This window comes from Mastigoproctus giganteus, chromosome 6 (assembly GCF_048544385.1).
Source record: "Mastigoproctus giganteus isolate SK-2022 chromosome 6, ASM4854438v1, whole genome shotgun sequence".
Lineage (NCBI taxonomy): Eukaryota > Metazoa > Arthropoda > Arachnida > Uropygi > Thelyphonidae > Mastigoproctus > Mastigoproctus giganteus.
In genome coordinates, this window is record NC_143580.1 from 232,135,744 (window position 1) to 232,150,656 (window position 14,913).

At 38.1% G+C, this 14,913-nt stretch overlaps 1 protein-coding gene across 1 annotated transcript in view; it reads left to right on the forward strand.

The window, feature by feature from the left end:
* Positions 1-14,913, forward strand: part of Stip1 (Stress-induced phosphoprotein 1) — a 156,717-nt gene that overhangs the window by 94,970 nt on the left and 46,834 nt on the right. Inside the window, exon 6 of the mRNA XM_090376776.1 lies at positions 13,017-13,143. Within this exon, the coding sequence (XP_090232902.1) occupies positions 13,017-13,143 (127 nt within the window). The remainder of the gene's footprint in view (positions 1-13,016; positions 13,144-14,913) is intronic.

Here is a 14,913-nt window from a genome sequence, read left to right on the forward strand (position 1 = left end):
AACATCCCCATGTCTGTTGTTAGCAGTTTCCTTCCTTAATGAAAGTTGAAAGATGAACCTCTACTGAAGAAATGGCCAGTTAGACTCCGAATCATTATTGGCAGTGACCAATGCAAAAACTGGTAATGTTATTGCTCCATCTAGCCTTGCAGGCACTTTGGAGGTGGCGCTTCTGTAGCCAGGTGGGCAGGAGCAGCAGTGCGTAACACACGCTTCTTGATTAGACTGGGGTTCGAGCCCATGACCACCAAATATGTAGGATGCGGAAAGGTCAGGGAATGACCACTGCATATCCCCGGAGCAATATGGCCTTAGTTGCTAATGCTCCTAAAAACCAAATAACAAACAAACTTTGGAGGTGCAAGAATCCAAAAGAAATCCTATAAGTATTACCACAGCTCTCAGAGTTTTTTTTTTTTTTTTTTATCATCATCAAATCCAGTGTACAATGCTGGTTGATTTGGTTCATGAAACACCAAAGCTGGACTGTGGATCAGTGTAAAGCAGTATTATGGCGTGATGAGATGTGATATATGCTTTTCCAGTCAGGTGGATGTATTTGGGTCAAGAGAAAGCCTGCTGAGTGCTCCTAATAAGAATGTGTTGTTCCCAACTGAAGTGCACGGAACTATGAATGTCAAGTCATACCCTTAGATGCTGGATAACATATATATTATGCTGTACTAATTTTATGGAACAACTCTAAACCTTCCAACGCAATACTACTCTGTTACAAAGCAAAAATTGTGACTTTAGCGTTTATTAGTACGTTGGCATTCGAGGTGAGCGGACGCGCTTAGACAGGGCTCCTCAGTTAAGTGGTTTACTTTTGGATAGTGCTTTTAAATATTTGATTTATTTAAATATTGTTGGATTATTTTGTTATAGGTTTTACTGTAACTGTTTGATTTTAATAATATTATAGATATAATTTTTTAAAGTTACTTTCATTGATATTTATTTAATTTTATAATGGTTGTTACGAGATCTGCCTTAAACACGTCACAGGGTATCGTGAGTCACACGGAAATAGCAGATGGCGATTTACGGGTGAGTCATGATTTAATCCGTTGTGGAACCTGTGGAATGTTTTCCAAGGTCGACCTGGTGACTAATCCTACCTCACCTGGGGATTCTTTTCTTTGTGATCGATGTAAGGAGTGCACCGATCTTAAATTACAATTTGGTGCACTGATGGAACAATTTGAGTCCCTGAAAAAATGAGTGCTTGCCCTCGAAAATAATGCTTCTGGGAGCTCGTCAGGGACTCAAAACTCCAGCAATCTACCAAGTGATGCACACCCGATTCGAGCCTCAAAACAGAAAAACCAAGTGCAAACTACCCTGGTTAGAAAGGACATTGTTTTATTAGGAGACTCCATTGTCAGGGAAACGGGGAATATTTTTTGTAATAAAGATAGGTGGAGCAGAACCAGGGTATGTCTGCCGGGAGCAACTATTGATGATGTCACCAACAGACTGTCAGATTTTAAAGGGGGTAAAGAAAATATTATTATTCATGTGGGCACAAACGATATTAAACGTACACGATCTGACGATTTGTTGGAAAAATACAGGACCATGCTGAGGAAATGTCGCGAGCTAGGCCATAATGTCTATGTGTCTGCAATTCTGCCCAGACACGATAGGAGGGATTATATGTTAAGAGCCTTGTGGATTAACTCAAGACTTGAAGGAATCTGCAAGGCTTTAGGGGGTAAATTTCTATCAGCATGGCCCACACTTGTAGGTAGAAGGAATTTGTTTTGTAGAGACGGGATACACTTAAACAAAGGTGGTGCAAAAGTTTTTGCCAGTATTATTGAGGATACCTTAAAGGCTCAGGGAAACTGCTAGTTAGGGGGGATGTGGGTAATACTGACATGCGTTTATCTGATAATATTGGTCAATGTAACTCTTGCACATACCTTAAGAGTTCTTATCTGTTACCCCAACTGGACGTATTATCTAGATGTTCTGGGGGCAAAGACGTTTCATGTGAGCAGGTAGCTAATATCAGGGAAGAGAGCCTAAAAAACTTCAAGGGTTGTGTTAGGGTTGTTAAATATACAAGAACAGTAAATCTTAATTGTTTATACAGTAACGTTAGAAGTGTCGTCAATAAAATGAGCGAATTCGAACTGCTGGTTAAAACAAGTAACGCGGACATAATAGGGCTTACGGAGACGTGGTGCCACCCGGAAATTGGGGATGATGAGTTTCAGTACGGCTTGTATAATGTATTTAGGAAGGATAGAGTAGATAGGAGGGGTGGTGGGGTAATGCTTCTTATCAGAAGCAGCCTGAGTGCGACGATAGCTTTCCCAGATTCAGACATTTCACATGCTAGTATAGAGTCTGTATGGTGTGAGATAGTTGGAAACAAAGGTACAATGCGAGTAGGCGTAATCTACAGACCAGGTGATTGTGAAGACTATGACAAAAGCCTCTACATGCAAATGGAATGGGCAAGTAAGCGTCAATGCCTTATTATGGGTGATTTCAATTTGCCTCTAATTGATTGGAGTAAATGGGAAGGAAACTCGACATGGGGAACAAAATTTTTAAATCAACTAGATGACTGTTATTTGTATCAACATGTCAGGGAAAGTACTAGAGAAAAGAATATCCTAGACCTCATCATCACACATGAATCAGATGACATAACAGGGCTGACAGTAGAGGAACCAGTAGCAGGAAGTGACCACGGAGTTCTACGGTGGATGATGACGAGAGAGGTAGCAGAAGTAAAAGGCAAAGGAATGGGTTTTAATTTCAGAAAAGGAAATTACGATGCCTTAAGGTACTACATGGCCTCTATTAACTGGGTAGATATCGCGCAGAGAATGAATACAATTGAACTGTGGTACGCTTTTAAAACATTAATCACAGATGCCTTGAATGCGTATATACCATTAAAAAAATACTCCACGAGAAGGGTTCCAAGTTGGATGAATAGTGAAGTTGCCACATTACTTGAGCAGAAAAAGGTGGCATGGAAACGTTACAGAGCAATAAAAAGTACTGAAGCCTATAACAGCTACAAGGTGATGTGTAATAGAGCCACAGAAAAGGTTCGACAGGCAAAGGCAGTTTATGAGAAATCACTAGCAAACAGAGCAAAGAGGGGGGATAAAGAATTCTTCACATATATAAATGCCAAGAAGAGCAGGACAAACCAGATCGGACCTTTACGTAAGGGAAAGGGGATAGTAATAAATACACCAGCTGCCGTTGCAGATGAACTCAACAGTTATTTTGCATCGATATGTACAAATGAAAAGACTTTTGTGGCAATGGGAAATTGTGGGAGCGAAGTTAAAAAATATGTAGTTAATGATATTGAAATTTCGCAAGATTATTTAATGAAAAAACTTTCAAGCCTACAGACTAGTAAGGCTCCTGGAGTTGATGGAATATACCCTATAATCTTGAGAGAGGCGGCAAGCGAGTGCATTGAACCACTGAGGCTGGTTATGCGAGCATCACTAGACTCTGGGGAGATTCCCTTGGATTGGAAAAGTGCAAGTGTATCTCCCATACATAAGGGTGGCTCTAAAAGTGAAGTGGGAAATTATCGACCTGTCAGTCTGACTTCAGTAGTAGGGAAAATCATGGAGGCATTGATCAAGGGTGGAATTCAGGATCATTTGGATCGAATTGAAATTCTCAAGGATACTCAGCATGGTTTTGTAAAGGGAAAATCATGTTTAACAAATCTGGTTCGCTATTTCGAAAGGGTCACTCACGAGCTGGATTTAGGGAATAATTTCGACATTGTTTATTTAGATTTCAGCAAAGCTTTTGACTCAGTCCCACATGAGCGGTTGCTTTATAAGTTGGAACAGGTTGGAATCACTGGGAAAATCCTTAGATGGATAGAAGGATGGCTTCAGGGCAGGAGGCAGAGGGTTGTGATAAATGGCTATTCCTCAGATTGGGTTGATGTAAGAAGTGGGGTTCCCCAAGGATCAGTATTAGGACCACTGTTGTTTTTAATTTTCATAAACGACATTGATGAAGGGATAGAGGGCGTGATGTCTAAATTTGCAGATGATGTTAAAATTGGTAGAGTAGTTAATGATCACTGTCAAGCTGAGCTTCTTCAGAGAGACCTAGATAGACTTCAGGAATGGTCAGAAAAATGGCAGCTGTGCTTTAATCCAACAAAGTGTAAGGTATTACACCTGGGAAACAGTAATCCCAAAATAACTTATTCACTTGGTGGAGTTCAACTAAACCCAGTACTGGAGGAAAGGGACTTGGGTGTTACGATACGGTCAGACATGAAATTCTCTGAGCATTGTAAACAGGTTGCAAGGAAGGCCCATGGTGTCCTATCGATGATCTATCGAACTTTTGCAAGTAGAGATAGGGACGTGATAATCCCATTATATAAGGCCTATGTTAGACCACACTTGGAATACTGTGTTCAAGTATGGAGACCGCACCTAAAGAAAGACATCGAGCTTCTTGAAAGGGTGCAAAGAAGGGTAACTCGCCTGGTGAGATCGGCAAAAGGGCGTCCTTATGAAGAAAGACTTCGAATATGTGGGTTGCAGAGTTTGGAAACTAGACACCTTAGAGGAGATTTGATTGAGGTGTTTAAGGCTCTGAGAGGCATCAGTAAAATGAATGAGGACAAAATTTTCAAGATTATAAATGATGCTAGAACTAGGGGACATAAATTCAAGTTACGCGGGGAAATGTTTAGATTGGACTGCAGGAAGTTTTATTTTAGCCAGCGAGTTATAAATTACTGGAATAAGTTGCCTTCATGGGTGGTAGAGGCCGACAGTTTGGGGAAATTCAAAGGTCATCTGGATAGTACTTTCGGGTAAGGGAAGCGCATATGATGATAGGATTAATTTCCTTTTTATTTAATTTTTAATTTCATTTTATTTTATTTATTTATTAATTATTATTATTTATTTATTTATTTAATTTTTGTTTTTATCATTGTTTTGTTCGGATTTTTTTTTTTTTTTTTTTTTTTGGCTGGTGCAGCATAAGCCATAGGCTTTCTTGCACCATACGGCCGTTACTAATACTAATACTAATACTAATTATCCATGATATAAGTTAATTCAGTAGCCATTTTAGAGCTAATCTCAACCCAGTAGAATTGCATTATGGGGATGGATTACACATGCCCATTTCTGTAATACTGCTACTTTGGAGGAAGAATGTAGCACATGGAAGCACCATAACGTTGGTTTTATTTTATTTTTTTATGGCCCTCTTAGGTGACATGATCACACTTGTGTTATATCCAAAACTGTGGTATAATCAGGTAGGTACTATGTGCCCACTTTAGTTGGTCACCTTGCTGGCCAAGTGCCAGGATTATTCAATTTGTGTAGTAGGAGGAATCACATCATGAGATTAAATTCATTGTCCTGTGCATTGCACATGTTACTAAACATTTTGAAGAAGAAATACTAATAATAAATTGGGTATACCATTCAAGCAGGCAACAAAGCTTGCTAGTGTAGCAACAGGAATTTCAGAATCCTTCATGAGAAGGACTTGAATTAATCCCAGAATTAAAACAAAAGTTAATTGTTAAAATTCTTAATGATGGAATTTTTTTAGGAGAAATCTCAGAATAGAAGAAAAGTTTTAATGGAAAGAAATGATGTTGCAATTAAAAGGACAAAATATTTATGGGAAATGAAACAAATAAGAATAATTTGTTTCATTACCTGTTTAAAATTTTTAATATGAAATAGGGTTTGTTTCTTAAGACTCATAATTAAAGTGTAATATCTACTTTCTAATTCTCAAAAGTTTTATATCTTATCTTTAAATTCAAGTACAGCCACAGGCCAGGAGAAAAACACACAAAAAAAAAAAAATATATACAGGGTGTCTCAAAAATATTGGTACAACCGTTTAGGGGAGGTAGGTAACATCTAAAGGAATGTGAATCGCATAGGAACCCATAACTGGAAACATCACGGGAAAGTAGTAGCAGAGGCACAAGAAGCGGAAATGACACAAGACAGTAATTAGTGGCAAACATTTATTTGACATAATATTGACAATGGAGTACGAGATGGATGCATTTCATGATGTTACGACAGATGATTGAATGTACCACCATGGGATGTGATGCGTGCGTGACACCGACGCAGCATGGATTGGCGGACATGGTTGAACACACCTGGAGTTCTTTTGACAGTAGCAGCAGTGCAGATGAGTCTCGCCAAGAGATCCATTTCCGTCTCCACAGGCAATTCATACACGATAGATTTGAGAGCCCCCCACAGAAAGAAATCAAGGCTCGATAAATCAGGTGAGCGTGGGGGCCAGGCAACGGGTCCACCACGGCCAATCCATCGACACCCAAAACGCCTGTTCAAATGGTCACGAACACACCTTCCATAATGGGCAGGCACCCCATCATGTTGAAACCAAATGGTGCGTCTCACATTTGCTGGAACATCGTCAAGTAACCCTGGTAGAACTTGTTCAAGAAAGATCCGATATTTAGCGGAGTTCGTGCGGCCGATATTTAGCGGAGTTCATGTGGGATGGTGACAGGTATGGGCCGACTAAGCAGTCACCGACCATACCTGCCCACACATTTATTGTGAAGCGATGTTGTGCCGCATGGGGGCACACACCGTGTGGGTTGTCGTGAGCCCACACATGAGCATTGTGCTGATTGAATAAGCCTCATCCGTGATCAAAACATAGGCTGAAAAATTCAAGTCTTGTTGGACACTTTCTTGGAGAAACCACTGCACAAAAGCCACACGTGTAGGATGATCTTGGGGGAGCAGTAACTGAACCCTTTGGAGATGAAAGGGGTGTAAGGAATCGTCGTGCCAGACATGCTGTACATTGCAACAAGACACTCCTGAGGCAACGGCACGTGTGCTGGTAGTAGGATTATTCTGGACGGCATTTAACACACTTTCTTCCGTGGCGGGAGTTCACGTTGAACATGGTCTGCCCGCACTACTCCTGTTACCTCTAAATGACCCATAATCGCACAAATTTTGATGCACATGCGCAAACAAATGGTAGTCCAGTACATGTCTGCCTGGGAAGCGTTCTCCATAAATTCGTTGAGCGGCTCGTCCATTGCCCTCTGCTAATCCATACACTAGGTGCATGTCTGCCAGCTCACAGTTCATATATCGATGCATACTCTTCGTGCGGTGGCTATTACTTGAATGAGTAAACTAGAAAATTTCTCTCGCGCGAACTGATGAACAGCGCCGTCTACTGACTCTTACGGTGACGTTTCCGGTTATGGGTTCCTATGCAATTCACATTCCTTTAGATGTTACCTACCTCCCCTAAACGTTTGTACCAATATTTTTGAGACACCGTGTGTGTGTGTGTGTGTGTGTGTGTGTGTGTGTGTGTGTGTGTGTGTGTGTGTGTGTGTGTGTGTGTGTGTGTGTGTGTGTGTGTGTGTGTGTGTACATATATGGATCAACTTTGAATTTCCCGAACTCTTGGTACTCAGCTTTATTCCAGTAATTAACAGTTCACTGGCTAAAGGAATTAAGACAGTGAACCCATGTGTCGAACTTCCCCCATTTCAGATAATAAGAGCAGCTAATTTGGTCATCACGTAGAGAGGTTAAGGGGACTTTATTATGTGGGTAAGCATTATACTGAGTTTTCAATTTATTAGTAACTTCTGCTGTTTTAGTAAAATGTTTGCTGTACTTTATTAAATGTTTCTTGGTACTTCGTTAGATAAATTGAATTTATTTAGCAGTTGTATATATTGCAATGTAAGCATATTGTAAGCTCTTGTGCCACACTTATTTTGATGAGTGAGCACTGGTCATATTTGGCATTTGGTGAGTATATAGCATAGATGTCCTGAGTAATGAGTATTAGAGAGAACATTTGTTTGCATCAAACAGAAAATAAGTGATCCCTGCAGTGTTCTACAAAAGCAGCTGTTAAAAGATGTGCTTGTTTTCAGTAATTTATTAGGAACCTCGAAAGCAGAATTTGTCTAAAATTTGCTTAAGAAATATTACAGTGAGCAGGTGTGTTGTTTGATGGTATTGACAAAGTAGTAGTGGCATGTGATGCAAGAAAGCAAGTGTATGAGCTTATGTAGCATCAGCCAAAAAAAAAAAAAAAATCACACCATTCACTCCAAATGCCTGTCCAGTTCCTCCTTAAATTTATTCAACCTATCAACTTCCAGAACGACAGATGGAAGTTTGTTCCAGCAATTAACCACCCGCTGGCTAAAGGCAAATTTCCGCACATCTATTCTACATCTGTCTTTTCTTAATTTGAATTTATGCCCCCTTAGGTTCGTAATCTGAACAAGTGGAAGGATCCCATCAGAATTCAGCGGGCTCAACCCATTCAAGGCCTTATACATCTCAATCAGATCACCGTGCAGGTGCCTAGTCTCCATCTACTGCAATTTGCAGAACTTAAGCCTCTCTTGGTAAGAGGATCCCTTCATTCTCCTCACCAATCTTGTTGAGCATGCTGAATTCTGATGGGATCCTTCCACTTGTTCAGATTACGAGACTCCAGACCTGTACGCAGTACTCAAGGCATGGCCTGACCATTGCCTTATACAGAGGGACAATCACCTCCTTTTCCCTGCTAGCAAAATTCCTATATATCATTGACAAAACTCCATGACCTGCCCTGGCAGCTTGTCTGCATTGCTCAGAAAACTTCATATCTGACTGCACAATTACTCCCAGGTCTTTTTCATTTTCTACCACCTTAAGTGTAGTACCACACAGTTGTTACGTTTCTCTGGGGTTACTTCTACCTATATGCAGTACTTTGCATTTGTCAAGGTTAAACTTCAGTTGCCACTTCTTAGCCCATCTGCCCAAATTATCCAGATCCTGTTGCAGTAGCACACTGCCATTACTGTCATTAACAACCCTGCCAACCTTTGTATCATCTGCAAATTTCGACATTAAGCCTGATATACCTTCATCAATATCATTGATAAATATACAAAACAACAGTGGACCTACCACCGAACCCTATGGGACTCCACTAATAACATTAGTCCAAGAAGAGCAGCACCCATTGATTACCACCCTCTGTCTTCTCCCACTTAACCATCCTTTTATCCATTGTAGCAACTTACCCTTAATACCATTCTGCTCCAATTTGTACAATAGTCTTCCATGTGCAACAGTGTCAAAAGCTTTCTTAAAATCCAAATATATGATATCAAAATTATTTTTTGCATCCAGTTCCTTTGTAACCACATCATAATAACCAATCAAATTTGTCAGACAAGACTTTCCCTTAACAAACCCATGCTGTGTCTGAATTATTGCCGCAGTCTTGTCTAGATGATGCTGCAATGCATCTTTAACCAGTGACTCCATTATTTTACCCGGAACAGAAGTTAAACTAACTGGTCTGTAATTACTTGTGTCCCCCTTTGTGAACTGGGGATACATTTGCACATCGCCAGTCTGTGGGAACCTCCCCTGAGTCCAAGGATGCTCTCATAATTATGGCTAAGGGTTTGCTTAGTTGCTTTGCCGCCTCCTTTAATATAACTGGATAGATCCCAGATGCTTTTCTTATGTTTAACTTCAACAATTTCTCTTCCACTTTGCTTTCAGTTATTCCAAGATCATTAAGTATCCTGCTACCATTTGATAACCTTCTGCCATTTTCAAACCTTAATAATTCCTCACGTGTGAATGTAGATGCAAAATACTCATTCAGTTTGTTTGCTATCTGAGCAGGATCATCAACAGTCGAACCATCGATGTAAAGTGGACCAATCAGACTCATCCCCTTCCTTTTAGAGTTTATATAAGTAAAGAAATCCTTGCTGTTTTTCTTAGCATCTTTTGCCAAGGATTTCTCGTAATCTGCCTAACCTCCTTTGTGACCTGATTACAGACTAGCTTATATCTGCCATAGGCTTCTGAGTTGCTTGATAATTTATATGCATCCCATGCATATAAAGTATACGAGTCTCATTAGTTCATTTGATAACCATTTAGGCATAAACCTGAACAATATTTCTTAATAGGTATTAAACTTTAATAGCATCCACGATTAATTCCTTGAATGCTTCCCACTTAGAATTTACTGTTGGTAACATCGTCAGTTGATCCCACTGTACAGAATTTAAAAACTGTCTGAGACCACTGTACTCACCTTTATGGAAGCAAAAACCCTTTCCTTTACCCCTGATGGTAATTATATCTTTAAGTAAATCCCACATCAGTACACTGTGATCACTGCCACCTAGTAGTTCCTTTATCTGCAAATTCTTAATACATGAATGATCACTGCTGATAACCAGATCAAGAGTATTACCCTCTCTGGTTGCCTCTCGAACATGCTGCTGCAGAAAACAGTCATCCAATAAATCCACAAAACTCTTACTAGTGTGTGAGTGACCAACCCACAAGTTCCAGTCAATATCTGGGAAGTTAAAATCACCCATTATAAGACATTCTGATTTACTAGCCACTCTATTTCTCTGTACAATTGTTCGTTGTACTCATTCGAGTCATTAGGCCTATAACACACTCCTACTCTTATTTTTGCTTTCGCAGTGTTTATGTCACACCAAACTGACTCAACAGTGCACTGTTCATCTATATCAACTGGGTGCACTTCTTTTGATTTTATGTTTTTCTTAATTAACAGCATAACACCTCCTCCCTTCCTATCCTGTCTATCCTTTCTGTACACATTGTACTCCCCAAATTCCAGTTCTGCATTCCTTATATCTGGGTGACACCACGTCTCCGCTACATCTCAACAATATCCACCTTTGATGCCTTGACCAACACTTCAAATTCATCAAATTTATTTACTATACTTCTAGCATTGGTATACATGCACCTATTCCTAGTTACCCTAACACATCCCATATACCCACCTATTTCACGATGACTGACATCCGTCCCTGAAACCCCCAACGCCCCTCGCTCCAGGTCGCTACTTATTCTAATAGAAGTTGTGCAAGAATCACCTTCACCTCTGCCTACGGCTGCTGTTAAACTATTAGTCCTTGTATCCCCCCCCCAAGCTAGCAGTTTTCCGACCCACCTAACACTGCCTCGATAGCATCAGCAAATATTCTTGCACCCTTTCTATTTAAGTGTATCCCATCCCTGTAGAAGCAGTCTCTCCTATTAACAAGTACAGACCAGGCTGAAAAAAATTCTACCCCTTCAGCCTTGCACAATCTTTCCTGGGCTGAATTGATCGAAAAGGCTCTCATCATATACTCCCTCCTATCGTGTCTGGGCAGAATTGCAGACACTTTCAAATTCAACCCAAATTTGAGTAAAAGTTATTAAGCATTAGATAAAATTTGCTTGCAAAAGTGTAACTTTTTGCAGTGATTGTAAATGTTTGTAAGTCTTGTTAAACTGCTGAAAATGTTGAACATTGACAGTTCTATATTGGTGGAATTTCTGCACGTTGAAAATCCTTAGTGAATTCAAACTGGGAAAATTTCTTCTGTGTGGATAATATGGAAAGCTGTTACTTAGTTCATCAGACTTATGCAACATTAGTGATAAAGGATTTTATCTATTCCAAGGATTAGCAAATAACTTTATTTTGAAGAGAATGGTGCAGATAAGTTCATTATGTTCATATTTGTTTTTGGTAAGTTGGAATTTCCTTGGTCATTTGAACATTACATTGAAATTTAAGAATCCATAAATGATACAAGCTGAACAAAATCTTTGATAAATTTGAATCACCCACATATGCTTGCAAACTGAAGGTTGTGGAAATGGATTTCTATTCTAATATTAGCTTCCCTAACTTTGGTATGCCAAGTTCAAAATCAGGAAAAAGGAAAACCCATAATATTTTGATAAATAGGTTTGAATTAATAACTGACTGTGGTTGAAGAATGGGATTTCTCTTCTCTTACCTTCACTATCTTTGTTTTTCCCATTTCAGAATTGAGAATTTTTTTTCTTTTACAAATTGGTAAAAAGGAAAACCTATTTTTCCTTATTTTCTAAATCTTATTTAATTTAACTAAATAACAATTTGTGTACATCTTTATAATAAAATAAAGAAAACAGAAGTGAATCTGTATGCATCAGATTTCTTTGAATAAATTCTAGCTCTTTTGGTCTCAAATGTTGGTTATGTGGCATATGCTTCATCATTCACACCTCCCTTCTGAATTGTGATGAGTTTTTCTTCTCCCCCCTTTTATTTTCTTCCCCTATAATTTATGTAATTTATATTTTTGAATATATATATTTAAGTTTTGTGCCTCCCATAATGGGTTATCTCAAGAACTTATCACACATTTTGTTCTTTATGATTTTTCCTGTATCAAAATTTTAACTATGACAGATAAATACAGCTGTATTGTATGTACTTATAAATTATCTATTTAAGTTTAAGTTTTAGGAAAGCCAGAAAATAATTGTATTAATCACTTTTGATGGTATGAACCAGAGCTGTAATGCCCAATACGTTCTACATTGATATTAATATTTGTAAAATAATAAGAGAAGTTTACCTCAATATAATATGTAGAACACTTCCGTATGATACTCTCCAGCAATTAAAATGAGAAAATCTTACATTACAGTAAAAAATAATTAACAATCAATTGAACACAATTAAAAATCAATCTAATACAATTAAAAATTAATTAAAAGAAAATTGCAAAGCAATTTTCCTTCCTAAATAAATTAAAAGAAATTTAATGAAAAAATTGTAAAACGATTTTCCTTCCTACATTTCTTTATATATTTCTTTTTATTTATTTGAGGAGGAAGGAAAATCATTTTGCAATTTTTTTGTTAAATTTCTTTTAATTAATTTAATTTTTAATTGCATTAGATTGATTTTTAATTATTTTCAATTGTGTTCAATTGATTGTTAATTATTTTTTACTGTAATGTTAAGATTTTCGATTTTTTCGTTTTAATTGCTGGAAAGTATCATACGGAAGTGTTCTATGTATTATATTGAGGTAAACTTCTTATTATTTTACAAATATTAATCACTTTTATAATATTTTTAATTATATTATTTAGGCTATAAAAGAAAAAGAAAAGGGAAATGATGCCTACAAAAACAAAGATTTTGTAACTGCTTTGCAGTGTTATGATAAAGCCATTGAGTTAGATTCAGCAGATATGACATTTTACACTAATAAAGCAGGTATGTAACATTTTTTTTTTTTTTTCGTTCATAATACATTTTTTTGTACTAGTTTAGAATGGTGAAAATCTAAGCACTTCAACCTATATAGAGTTAATCTGCCTTTTAATTTCTTTAAGAAATTAAAAGGCATATAAGGTAGATTTAATTCCTCACAACTGATTATGCAGTTGTGAGGAATTAAATGGGACTCACCTGCCTTGGTAGGTTACTAATTCCTCTCTCATTACACAGACCCTCTCCTCAATCCCTTATACAGTTGGGATATGGCTATCAGTTGCAGTGGGTAGTTCATCTTCAAAACCTAGAGAACCCCCATACAACTTAATGTGCACTAACCACCCTACACCATTTATACAAAATGGGGAGAGTTTTGTCTAGGTTGTTTTCCTGATGTGGAAATTTTTCCATCTGTACCATATGATTTGTCTATTATTATTGTTATTCAGTTTATTAAGCATGATTTCACCCCCTGTACAGCTGGTTGGCTAGGAGGGTGTACATAGTGAAAAACACTTATATTAAAAGGGACGATTAATAATGTTTGACAATGCACTTGCCTGGAGTTGGCATAATATAAGTATATATATTTACAAGAGGAAGAAAACAGGTTTGAACGTGCATACACAGGAGGATAAATAAAGTTTACAATATCAGTTTACAATCTATTAAAAGACAGCCAAAGTCTTCAAATACAGTAATTCCTGATTTTATGCATCTTTAGGTGGCGTGTGGACTGGAAGATGGATTAGCTTGAATGTGTTAGTCAGGATTCACTGGAGGTCGGTGCATCTATGCAAATCTTACAGGATATTATTCCTATATTTCTTGTCATCCAAAAGTTTGTTGGGGTCAATTTGCAAATTGTTGAAATGTTTAATAATGTTTGTTGGGAATATGTCTCTAAGGCAGATGAGGTTGGTAAGAATCACTCTCTTGGATGGATACTTGAAGCCAAAATGATTTCTTGCACATTGGGAGAATCAATCCTATTAGTTAATAGTTTGGTAAGAGTCATGAGGTTCCCCCCCCCCCATAATTTAGATTTTTCCATGGTGTCATGTTCACATGTAGTATAGATCTAGACATGGTGGGTGGTTTTTCCATGGATCCTGTTCAGCCACCTCAGAACCCAATATTCAATTGCCAGGAATTTCTTTACAATATTTGTTGGGGCTGAGGACCATAACTCAGATGCATATAAAGCGATGGGTGTGAGGTACTTTCAATATATTTGCAAATGAGAAAATACATTATTTGCATAATGTATTTTGGCAAGGAACAAGCTCCTGGCAGATTGCCCAGAAAGCAGCATATGTTTTCTTTTTAGTATAGATGAAATGGTCCTGGAAAGTAAGGTTTTCATCCCGAGTGAGCCCAAGATCCATGTGGGGTGAAACTTTGTGACTTTATTGCCATTTATTAGAGCTGGAATATCATCCCCCCCCCACACACTTCTTGGTGATAGATATTTGGGAGGACTATTTTTGATTTAGTTGGAGCCCTGCCAACTCTAAATAGTCAAACTAGTTGATTAATTTGTGCAGCAGTATTTTGATTTATTTCTTTAATGCTTTTTGTATTATCAGAGATGACAAACAACTTCCAATCATCTGCTTAAGAGTTGAAGTTTGTCCTGGCAGTTTGTAATGCATTAACAATGAAACTATGTATGTGATATTATTTTTGTTCAAGAGACAATCTTACACACATGCACCCCCCCCCCCCCCCAGCACTAACAGTGAGGTGGTGACAGTGAATAGGCACATT